Source organism: Bombus pascuorum, chromosome 9, assembly GCF_905332965.1.
Source record: "Bombus pascuorum chromosome 9, iyBomPasc1.1, whole genome shotgun sequence".
NCBI classification, from domain to species: domain Eukaryota; kingdom Metazoa; phylum Arthropoda; class Insecta; order Hymenoptera; family Apidae; genus Bombus; species Bombus pascuorum.
The window spans coordinates 4,042,082-4,055,038 of NC_083496.1; the positions used below are offsets into that span (position 1 = coordinate 4,042,082).

The 12,957-nt window shown below is 44.8% G+C and overlaps 1 protein-coding gene across 1 annotated transcript; it reads right to left on the bottom strand.

Moving 5' to 3' along the window:
- Positions 1 to 3,348: 3,348 nt before the first annotated feature.
- On the bottom strand, positions 3,349 to 11,902 carry LOC132910955 (myogenic-determination protein). Its single transcript, XM_060967180.1, has 5 exons — positions 10,123 to 11,902; positions 9,241 to 9,589; positions 8,980 to 9,153; positions 6,935 to 7,013; positions 3,349 to 4,028 (listed from the first exon to the last, which is right to left on the bottom strand). The coding sequence occupies exons 1-5, from the start codon at positions 10,455 to 10,457 to the stop codon at positions 3,892 to 3,894; spliced, it is 1,074 nt and encodes a 357-aa protein (XP_060823163.1). The 5' UTR covers positions 10,458 to 11,902; the 3' UTR covers positions 3,349 to 3,891.
- Between the last annotated feature and the right edge of the window lie 1,055 nt (positions 11,903 to 12,957).

Sequence of the window (12,957 nt, forward strand, 5' to 3'; positions counted from 1 at the left end):
TCGTAATATGCACATATTTTTTCTTCCTTTTCTTACCTTTCCTTTCGTACATCGAAATAAGATTAATAACGAGATATTCTTACGATACATAACTCTATTATCTTTCGATTTTGTAAGCAATAACCAACTTTTGCAATATTTTATTTTAATTCTAATTCACTAACATTATGAACTATTCCTACTCCACATTCGAATCTTATTTTATTCTCCTCTATGTGGATAAGATTAAAAACAATAGAAAATACCGATAAAGACATTATAACATTTATGCAAATAATAAGTTATAATCGCAATGTTACTGATATAGTATTCATTATAATGATAGCATTAACGATTAGTAATATAATATAACGTATAAATATAGAGTAAATCATTCACATGGTCACAGTAAATAAATATTAGACAAATATAAATAACAATAGTACAACAATGTATATTAGTGAAAATTAACATACGAATAGCATATAAATAAGAAAATAATACATATTATGTATAAATACTCACATATACAATGTATAAGATATAATTAAAATTTTCTGACCTAAAATATTCTATTTTGAATTAAAAATTATTACCTTTATACTTTCTATCTATTAATCAGTTTTATTAAATAAAATTAAATTATGACGTGTATATTGAATTTCTATATCCACGTTTCAAATCCATAAACTTCATACTTTCAAACTTATAGTAACATTGCAAACTATCCGCCTGGTCTACACTGACTGAAATTCGCTGGATAAACCGCGGTGCAGGGGGTCGTTCTAGTTTGTCGGCGATCGAAAAAATTAAACGTGTATTAGATTACGTGCCAATGTAGTTCCGTGACTGGTGTCTACTTATCTACTACATAATACCTACTTTCACAGCATTCTCTACACTGCTATTAACTTTATTTATTACATTGTGTTATTCTATTATTCAAATGAAAATAAATCCTGATTTAGCTTTCTACAACTCTTTGGCTAACATATTATGCATAAAAATTTTAAAAATTTTCACCATTTTTCTTTAAATTATAGCTAGTCTATTTGCATATTGAACGTATATGGGTTTCATTTAGAAATTATTATTGCATTATTAAAATATTATTATTAAATTAATAATTTCAAAAATGTCGAGAAATATCAGCAGTCGAAACGCATTAAAATTGGAAAACATTAAGAAATATAATAGGTTTCAATCAGTTGTATCATAATACGGTTGGTGTATAATATATGTTGAGAAAATATAGAATTCTGTATTTCATCCGCAAAATGTCCTGTTTTATACCTTATTATTACGAATAATATTATTACGAAAATGGTTACGTAGCTCCAGCCCCTGAACCACGGTCGTATACGCAGATCTGAAAAACTGGAAACTGTCATAGCGCTGCAATCGATTTGCTAGACTCTTGCATTTAACGCCATCCTTCGGTGGAAGCATTAACTGTATACACTAAAAGTAAAGAATATAAACTAAAATACTTTCCATAACTTTTCGTAATTCATTTAGAGTATACATACAATATTTCGTGTGATACAAAAAAATATTGTTTAAATAGATGTAGATTTACATAATAGAGTAGAGTTCAGTTGCAGACACGGTAGTGTTGCAGATTGCAGACATAAGGTCGCGCCGCATGATGAAAACTAACAAATCGATTGAAGCGCTTTATTTGAGAAACATTTTCCGGTTGATAAGAGCCTGACTCACCTCATCCAGGGGAGTTATCACACCTGTACGTGCAACCGGATGATAAAAAAATTGCGGTACATCGAGTCCGAACCTGTGGCTCTAAATCTACGTTTTGAGAATCGATGCTTGTTTTCTCATCGTCAGATGGCGACAAGAGTATTGACTACTTGTCTGTCGTATTACGATAGATGTACGCGAATTGTGTCCTCAAGTAAAATATAAAGCACGTTTATTTCGTTAATGGTAAATTAAAATTTGCAAGAAGCTCAAGTCACTGCAGTTAATTTTAAGCATAGTGCGAATTTCGTCAGAGATGTACGTAACTATGTTCCGCCATAAGAGAGGCATATGTTTTCTATCGCGATTGTTGTATCACTTTACCGTTTCCGCGCCGCTTGTTGTAATTCCTTCGGTTTCGACGGAGGAGCGACCAGTATTCAAAGAGACATTCGGAAGATATACGCTTTGCTCAAAGTACGGAGAGTTTTGACGGGTCAGTAACTCCAAAAATATTTATGTCGTCCTCAACTATTCTTACTCCCGCGACATGGATATTTTCGGCTAATGTTGGGTAACCCCAGTACCCCAATGTTTTCTCTCTTTTCTCTTAATTACAGAGATTCATTGTTACCAAAGGTTAAAATTCAAAATGAGTTTGTAGTCCTTGTAAAATTGTATTTTATTATTTTTCCTATATTACAGGCGTTTCAAAAATGTATGACAATTGATGGGAAAGGAAACATTCTGTAACGAGAGACAATCGTCGTTTGCCAGGGACGAATCGAAATGGAATGGAAATTTTTGATGAAAGAGCATGCGACAGATGGCGTATGATTTTATGAGTTTGGGATTTGAGGAGGAAATGGTAGAAGATGAGAAAAACCTGAAAGATTCTTGTCTGAACAGATTGGTGCGTCGGTACGGTATGGCACAGCACGATAATGTGTGGCGGTAATCTTTAAAGTTTCCATTCATGGGAAAACATGGGGGAATACCAAAGAAGGAGAGGACAGATGTGTAGATGCGTGTCTCGAGGGACGCGTTTTACAGGATGTTTTGAATACGTGCCGATATCGCGACAGAGGGAACACGTTGATAGTCTAGATTTTCTAAGACTCCCAATTTATCTGGTTAAAAGTAGTCTCTGGTTTCCGGAGCTAGATCTTTTGGTCGTGCCGACCGTTGGTTTTCAAAGGCGCATTCATAAATCGAGTAAGACTCAAGCTGTCTCCTTGGACGAAGAACCATATCGTTGAAAGAAAGAAAGCGAGATGTAGCCAAGAGGAATACGTGTCTATATAATACATAGACCGTGTTTACGTTTACGGTTACACTTCGTCGTCGTCCGAACGAAATCGAGCGTTAGCAACGTCTGTCTTTCTACTATGTAAGTACTTACATATGTGTACATATACTTATGTATTTTGTAGTTGCAAAGCCGATGCACGTGCGTATCTTCGGTTGAGTGTGGAGGGGAATAGCCGTTTTTTGGTTTCCCGCTTACCATTCGAAACGCCAAGAGTCGATAAATGTTTCGGATGCTTCTATAATCACTGACTACAATATTGCAATGGCTGTGTGGTCATCGATAAAAAAATTCAACGATAAATTGAATAGATAATGTGCACGAAACAGAAGGGGAAATATAATAAATAAAACACGATAAAATACGGAGGCAGCTTAAACAAGAGCGCGCATATCTTTTGCGATATTTAGTTTAACGTATCCCGATATATTTTATTATGGTTCGCATTTATAAATTTGAATGTATCAATGTATTTCTGTATGTATATGAATATGTATATGTGTTGTCTGCATACACGTGCTTATGTATATATACGTATACATGTATATTTATATACAGAGAGATAATTAATAGTACACGCCGCCGCTGTATCGAATAAAATCGAATCGAAGCGATGCAGATAAATTATTTCGATTACGATTCAATTACACGATCGGCAGAAAATAATTGAAAGATAGCGCGTATGTAAATATTTCATTTGAAAGAAGTCGTTTGATAACGAAACTATCTCGAATAAAACGATCATTGAGCGATATTACAGAGAAGAGCATACGTTTAAGCCGATGCATTTTAGGAACTTGATATATCCACACGATGATGCGTTCAACGGTGGTTCCAGGAACAGTGAATTGAGAAAGATGGATGATTCCTTTGGAACACCTGTGTCTGTAACACACCGTTGTGTGTCACTGCTGCGAAGGATATCGAAGCGAGTCGGTGGCCCCGTGAGTCGGTCCGTTGATGCTCTGCACGATCATGTTAAGGCGATCCAAGCTGCTTCCACTGAGCTGAGACGATTGCGGTTCCACCGTTCCCTCGAATCCTGTCGAAAGACACAAACGAACCGGCGCTAATCAATCAAATCACTTCGTCGCTGATCACTTTGCACAAATTATTATCTGACGCTTCCTTATCTTATAAACATGCTCGCGAGATTGTTAAGAGTCGAAGCTTTCGGTTTGCGAGTTAATCGAATTAACCGTAAGCCTACATAAACATCGAACGTAACAACCGCACGTGACGACGCACGTGACCGGTATTATTAACGGTATAATTACTCGTTATTGCGGAAAACCGAGTCAAAAATGAGATCCTCTCGTTGAAAGCGGATTGCGATGTTTTCGATGCGAATGTTGTCCAGATGAGTTATTTAGCGATCGAGATATACCGATGAGGATGTACCGATCAGAAAAAGAGAAGGAAAAGTCGTGCGAAAGCTGAAAGCGAAACGGCTTAATTACATCCCTGACGGTCTTCAAAGAGCACCGATTCGCTCGCAGTTTGCTCGATTCGTCCTTACCATCGCGCCGCGGCGACCCGAACCGTTGCTTGTGTTTTTTCGACGTTAAAGAGAAACACAAGGAACCTTTCACTTGGTCCCATTAGCGAGAAACGCGACAACGACGTCAGAAGCCCTTGGCGAACATTGAACGTCCCTCTGTAAAGACGCTCTTTGTTTTCGATCGCAACGCTTTGGATCGTGCATCGTGCACTAGCGCATACGTCGAATGAAGTTACTTTCGCCGAACTAGCATAAGAAAAAACAAGGAAACGGTAGAAGCGGCAAATATCGAAGAATAAAGGAATAACTGGGAATTGAAATCGGCAGGGGCAAGAGAAGGACGCGTAGTTTGTAAGAGAAAACGGAAGACGCTGATGGGCGACAGCGAGACAAGATGTAGAGAAGTTGGGTGGAAAATGTGGAAGGAGAGTAGAGAAAAGCGCGAAACAAGCGGGGACAAGGAAATTTTCGAGAGAATTCTGGATGTGGCAAAGTATGTATTTTGGACGCAGCTTCCGCCGCGCTTAAACGACCGTTCCGTTGGCAAAAGGATGGTCCGGCGACGATGCGTCATACTAATGTACCGTGGCAATATATGGCACTTTGAGGCGACTCGAATTTTCTTATCGTTCGACGATCCACCAAATCGGTAACGTAGTTGCTTACAAACTGAGACTACTTGCGTGCGCTATATACGGCGATTCGCGGTTATCAGCACAGATCGATCGGAAGAAAATGTATGTACACGCGCGTTTCGCGTTTCAGCACGGTGACGCGATCGTATCGTATCGTTGCTAATAGCGACTAACGAGAAAAAAATGACGGCAGTGGTACGACGGTTTCCCAAAGGAGTTTCCAAAGAATATTAGAAATTTCGTGAAATGTTGGAAACTCGTTCGGTTAAAAGTTGTGAAATATGATTTGTTAGGTAGCGTAACGGAATCTTGGGACATTGATCGAAATAATCAGGATCCGCATTAGTGGGATACGGTTCGATAAATCTCTTGGCATCGGTACCCTTTACGTTCACAGAGAGGAACTTGTTTCTGGTCGTTGCAACGATGCCTATTCCTACCGAGGAGCTCGCAGCTCTTTTTTCCTTGGTTCGTGGACGACTGCGACTTGGCGAATGCGTCGCGGTGTGATCGTGAATTATAGACTGTTTCGTTTAACGAGAAACTCGTGCCACGAAATTCAACTGCCACCATTTCCTTCTCTCCGTGTCTTGTTCCTTCCCTCGTCACCTGTTTCTTTCAAATTGTTGCAAGTCATCGTTACTACGACGGGCGAAAGAGGAGTGAAAAAAAGCGTGACGAAGGAATCTCGCGATTCGACGCTAAATACAAGATACGATTTCACGTGCGCGTGTATACGGGTGCTCGTTTGCTCGTACGTTCGCCGATCTTGCGACTCGTCTTCGAGCAAACGAACGCATTCTTCTTCCCGGTGACTTGAATTATGTTTCACGGTACGCAATAGTCAGATATTCATTAACGCTAATTAATCTCGAGTTATTTCAACGATCGAAATAGCAGGGTTGCGCGAGCTGTTCGTTTTGGCTCGCAAAGGGATTCGTTTAGCCGACGGCGCCATCGAATTGGCATAAGTAGATACGAACGCGAATATCCCCGATTTTCCTTCGTTGTCGTTCTCGAACGTGATGCCTCGAGACAAACAGTTTCCGTTCGATTTGTTCGCGAGGAGATTCGCGTAGCGCAGATTTGCGCGAAAGCGGAGATGAGACCGGTGGTCTATTTTGGGAATCTGGGCCAATTAATTCCGCCGTGTATTCGGCAGGTCGGAAAAACAGGGAAATCTGGTAGAATATCGGACGCGAAAATAGCTAGGAAACGGGGTTGAGCATCGAACGATAGCAGCAGCCGAGGAGGATGTATGGAAGCGTGCGCGTGTATTTCTCGATTTCGTTGCCGGCTAGAGGTGTAAGTAAGTAGGGTGTAGGATGCACGATGCACGATGCACCGTGAACCATGACGCGTGGCGCGTGGCTTGTAGACTGTCGCGAGTAACGCGACCCGCGAGGGAGACGCGAGCGAGACGCGAGCGGTCGACTGTATCGGACTGTAGGGACGGGAGGACGTTGCATCTCCTCGGAAACTCACGGGTGGGCTATCTATAGCAGCGAGTGTAACCGAATAGAAACGGAGTGTCACTCAAGGGTGACAAAACTCATTAATACCGATCTGCTTAATGCTCCGTCTCGTGTCAAGCATTAATCTACTTAAAAATACCGGTATAACACGCACGATCTACCATTTTGGAATCGTTGAGCGCAAACTAGAGAAGCCGGTCGATGGGTCGCACGCTCCTTAATAGTCGCTTCCTCCTCCCTTTCCACGTGCTTTAGCGTTTCAACGTTTCAACGTTTCAACGTTTCAACGTAGCGTCGCGAACGAAAATTACCGTTTCGTGGATAGAATCTCACTCACCGTTGATGGGTTGAAACCTCGCCAGAGGGTCCGAGAACTGTCTCAGCCTTTCCGTCACGTATCGCGGGGAAGTTGCACCCTGCAAATAACGAAGCCAGCTGTTGCGATTATCGGCTTTAGCGACGATAGCGATAAAATATAGCGAAATACGCTAGACGCGTATTAAGAAAAGTTCGATTCCATCGTACGAATATCGCGTCAGCTACGAATCGCCAGCTCGCCGTGTAGCGGTTTTTAAAGATCGAGAAACGGAAAACGTTGAACGAAGTTCGGAGCAAGTTCGACGAACGTGAATTATCGATGACAACGAGCAATCGAAAAGAAAGGTAAAATTTCGTGGAATAAGTCGCCGGTGAAAACGTGTTCGCGACTTTCTTTCTCGCGTACGTTTCTCCGTTCTCTGTCAAACGCTAAACACCATGTATACATTTTATCTGTTTCGGCGTATCTATATGCGTCGTCGCGGCCAACTATTCTTAGAGTAAAGGCAGTTCGTCGCTGCACTGTCCATCGCTTGGTATCGCGAGTGCGTATATGCGTGCGTACGCGCGTACGTACATAAGTACGCAAGAACGTAAGTACATAAGTACGTTTGTAGGTTTATCGACGCGCGTTCGTAGCTCGTTACGAGACGCTGCTATCAACGAAACTAAATGTACTTGCTGCGGTAATATATTTCTGCGAAGAGGGAAATGCGTTTTTCGGATTATTTTTTAACGCGATCACGATGGAAACCGAGGATAGAGAAAAAAGAAACGCGAGCGATTTTTTCGGCAGTACGAATTTGGACAACGGGAGAGAGAACGACTGCGACTTTTTGGGAGAGATCAACGCGATGAAACTGGTGACGAACGACACAACACGACGCGACGGGACGCGCGTTGAGATGAAACGCAAAGTGAAATCGAGGAGCTTTTATCGTAAAGTAGGATACGTTAACCGCCGGTGCTCGCGTGTGAAACGGCTGCTTTAAATAAGCACGATGTTTGCTCTGGAAGATGGCTTCGCGTCCTCGATGTCGGAGGTCGATACAAGTTGTCTTCTTTTTAAAGTCGAACTTCTCGAGCATATAAAATCTCGAATTTATCTCTAAGCTTTTATCTCTAAGTCTTTCGAAAGTACGAAAACAGGTCGCGATCGACGATCGTTCGCTGCCTAATTTACACGCTACGAATTTTTTAACCGTTTCTCTCTTCCTTCGCAACCTGTACAACGACACTTTTCATCTTCCGTACGATCGTTTCAAGTATCCGTTGATCTCGGTCCGATCGTTCGTTCGTCTCACGGTCGTATCCTGTCATTTTCAGTATGTTAAACCTATCGTGTTTACTACGATGGTTAGGATGATTTTTCATTCGGTCTGGAGCGGAGCGCAAAGTAACTTTGGTTTCATGTGGAATGGAAGAAAAGCGTGCGCTAACGTGGCACGAATCGATGCGCAGAATCGAGCTTATATTTAGCGAGGATACGAGACGACCGGTTTGCACGATACGAAATACCAGGAAAATATATTTCATTGTATAATCCCCTCGAGAAGAATCCCGAAGTAGTTGGCTCGTTGGCTCTACGTTTCAAAGACCGTGCAACGAGCTACGACGCGACAGTTTGCGCGCTTTTCACCCAACCAGTCGGGTTGTTTTATTCGTAACTTGTTAAACTTAATCAGGCTGCCTGTTCGGTTTCCTGGTCGCCGTATCTTGCCAATTCGTTGTTAAATAGATTAAAACTACGCGGAAAAGTATAAAGAAGATACGACGCATCAACGATTATTTTATCGTTCCGGATGTCGCAAAAAGACGTCTAAGCGCGAAACTTAACGTTCGTGCGAGTGCGTCACGAACACGTGTAAGACACGTGGTCGACCGTGCTCGTTCTTGAAAAATTATTCGGTCGAATTCGTTCTCTCTGTTTGGACGGAATACGAAATACGAGTAGTTTCGGCCGATATGAAAACCGATGCGAGGAACGCAACCTACGTAGTCGTGAGAAGTAAGCTTTAAGAAAAAATCTTTAGGGCACGATCGATCGGCTCCTTCGTTACTTACCGGCGTATCGTTAGTCGAACCGCGACCCTGAGCTACGGAGGATCTGTTGCTCTGCAACAACGCTTCCAAACCTTCGATGTACTCGATCGCGTTCCGTAGAATTTCTACTTTCGGTAATCGTTGATTGGGATTGTTGCTCGTCCTCCTTTTCAAAACTTCGAACGCCTCGTTCACCTGAAACGCAGACCTATCGATCGGAGAGGAGATCGATCCGGCACGCGATTCTCGTATTCTATTCGAACGTATTCTATTTCGGCTAACCTTTCTCAAGCGCCTTCTTTCACGCAAAGTAGCAGCTTTTCTTCGATCGACGGTCACAGTCTTCTTCTTGCAGGCTTTGCAAGCCCAGAGCAGACACCGACGAGGTCCGTGCGTCGAGGCGGTGGTGTCAGCGGTGTCCAGTGCCACGTGAGGATGAGGCACATGCTCGTTCTCGTTCGACTCGTTGCTTCTTTCGTTCGATTCGTTGGGTTCGATCGGTTCGTTCGACTCGTTACCCTCGTTGCTCTCCTCGGCCTCGACGGAACCGGACTCGAGATCGGCCGAAGCATCCACCGATACAACGGACGACGCGTCGTCCGAGTCCACCGCGTACCGCGATGCTCGTGACCTGTCGACCCATCATAAACTTTAACTCTTTTCGTCTCTATTTTGTCTTCTTCCTTTCTTCCTTCCTTCCTTCCTTCCTTCCTTCCTTCCTTCCTTTCTTTCTTTCTTTCTTTCTTTCTTTCTTTCTTCTTGCTTTTGGCTTTTACAAGCGAGGGAACGAGTCGAATAATTAGGAAATATCGTCGCGTCACGCTGCTCGATAGACGAGACCGGACCGCGTTTCACGGAGAACGTTGTTCCCAATTGGAATCGTTCCAGGTGGTTGACAACACGAGAGCCAAGGGAGCATCGTCGGTACGACGATAGATTCAAGATGGTAAACGCGGTTAAACGGAAGGCGAAATACGAGGTGAAAATGGTTTGACACGCGATAAAACAGTCGACGCGTTTAATCTCGAATTATAACGACGAGCGACGCTACGCTCTGAGTTTCGCTCGAATCTCGAAAGAAAGGAAAGAAAAAAAGATGGCAGAAGGGAAGAGGGAACGACAATCGTCGAACTCGAATCGGTGAACACGATGCGATTATCGTACCGATAACGGTCAGAGCTGGCCGATCCTAACGCGGAATCGGTTTCGGCTGTTTCGACCACTCGATTTCTCGCTTCTTCGTCCACGTTTCCCACGGACAGGTATCCTTGCAGGCACTCGATCGATGGATCATCGGTGGATGTGTACGCGCCTCGTCGTCGACGATGGTGGTGGTGATGATGATAATAGTGATAGTGATGCCGATGGTGATAGTAACGATGAAGGTGATGATGATGATGATGTCGAAGTTGGAGGTGATGGTGATGGTAAACGTCGTCGTAAGACTGTCTACCGACCGGTTGACACGCGTAAGACACCGTGTCTGTCACGAGAGTCATCGTTTCCCGCGAACCACGTCGATACGAAGCTTTTGCTCACGCGTTCTTCCTCCCTTTCTTTCTCTTCTTCTTTCGCTTCTTTCTCCTCCTCCCTTCCCACCTCTTCCTTTCCCTTTCGTTCTTTCCGACGAGACGTCGTTCGTCGAAACACGCCTCGCCACCTTTGCCACCGCAAAACTGTAACTCGCGATACGATCGGATTCTCACGTCGAGCACCACGTGTCGCGAGAAACGATCGCGATCGTCGCGAGCAACGGCCACGTTCCGGCTTCCATTCCCGTTTTCATCGACGATCTACCTATCTATCTATCGAACGATCGATCGATCGGTCGTTCGATCGGCCTAGCTATCACTAGGTCGTTCGAATCGTCCGATCTCTCGGGCAAATGGAAACGCGAGAATACGCGAGTAAACGAAAGGAGCGAACGCGTCGTCGAAGAAACGTCGATCGGCGATAGACGATCGAAGATCTCGAGACGATAGGAAATTTTGACGAGGCAAAGACGTAAGCAAAGTCCGTGTAAAGATGGAAGCGGCGCGGTGGGCTTACCGGGATCCGGCGGGTGGCCCTGAAACGTGCGCGAATGCCGCCCGAAAGCTTTTCTCTCGTCGACTCTCGTAGCGGCCGATCGTAAGCGACCACGTTCGCGTTCACGCTCGCACTCGCACTCGCACTCGCACTCGCACTCGCGCGTACGCATCGGACCACGTTCTACGACCGCCAAAACCCACACGCCTAGCCAACACCGTTCGAACACTTTACGAGCTACGTTTAGCAGCTGGTTACACCCAGATGGATTATTTTCGACGAGAAACGGACCAATTAGAGACCGTGTAAATTCTCTGGGATCGAGCAGCATCGTCCCGCCTCTTCTCTTTCCCTACTCGCATCTAATGGCTGGTCAAATCTCGTCACGTCGGGGTGTGGTTTAACCGCCGATACCGCGTTTCGAATCTTTCCATTTTCCATCCAAACTCGTTCTCGCGTCGCCAATCGGTGCCTCCATCGTCGCTTTCCTCTCGACGATCCATCCTCCTGTTCGCGATCGGCGTCGCAACGCCGAAATCTCCGCTGTTCGACGTTGCTCTACAGTCGCGTGGAACACGCTCGCCTCCAACTCGATCCAACTCTCTCAAATTTCGTTCCGCGTGCTTCGTTATCGACTCACCTCGACGATCGAATCGTCGACTGAAATTGCCACACTTCGACCCCGCTTCGAATTCAAAGTGCAGGTTACCGTTAATACGGTATAAACATCGCGAGACGACGCGAGGCGACGCGACGGACGCGATCGACTTTCTCCTCCCCTCGAACTACTTTGAGCGTATCGAACGAATAAAGCTTCTTCAGAGTCCAGAGAACTCCTCGAAACGAACAACGAGAAATTAATTCGCGTGTAATCGAACAGAAGCGAAAGAATCGACGAGAACGAACGATCGACCGTACGAAGGTCGAGAAAGAGGAAAAGAAACGGAAACTTTGGAGTCGGTGGCGAGGGCGACGCAGCGAACACGAACGCGCTAGCTACATTCTACGAATGACTAGGATCGACCTTGAACCGGTAACCTCTTTACCTAGATAGCAAAACGACATCGCGGCAAGGGACCGCGCGAGTTACAGGCGACATTTTATAAAACAGGATCGCGAGCTATCGTAACGATTCCAAACGGACGAGACAGGGGTGAAGAACGTCTCGATTTCATCGCGTTCTCCACGATAGACGAACGACCGATTGTCTGAACAAATTTTTCCATTTCGTGAAAGCGCGAAAATCTGAATCTTCCCGGTCGATTCTCGCTATCGGCCCAATACGATCGGTGAGAACGACGCGTGATTTCGATGGCCGTGGAGGGTAAGGGCGTCCGACGCGACGCGTGTAGAGACGCGTATCCGAGTCGAGGTAACATGTGTGTGTATATGTGGATAGTTAAGTAGCTAAGCATGAAGAGAAAGTTTGACACGCGTAGCAGGGGTGGTAGTGCTGTATCGCACCCCCGTGAACGGTACGGTTCTCGTGAAATCTCGGAACGACTCGGAGACGATCGTGTCGAAAACGAAGAGGGAGAATCGCGCGCAAGGCAAACGATCCGGATGGGAGAAGCGAGACGAAAAACGGGTCACTCTCTTCTCCTTTCAGGATTCGGTTGGCTGGGATATCTCATCCGGCAAAGCTGAAAGTTCAGGAAAGGGCAATGCCTCGCCCATTTTTAGGAAAACGCGGGTCAAGTTGGAAGATTGGCGCGCGCGCGCGCGCGATTTCATATTTTCTCATTCGTTTGTTTCGGCTCCATTCTTCTTGCGAGCAGAAGCAGATTTTTCGTGCGATTCACCACGGTTCGATCTGTCCGCGTGTCACGAGAAAGGAATCGAACGAAAGGTCGATTCGGTGAACCGTCGAAACGCGCGACGAATCTCTAGTTACGAGAGGGGAAGATGGGATAGGAATTGTTGGTAGCTACAACGAAGGTGGAAGAACGGAAAGCACGTAGGGATGGGCCG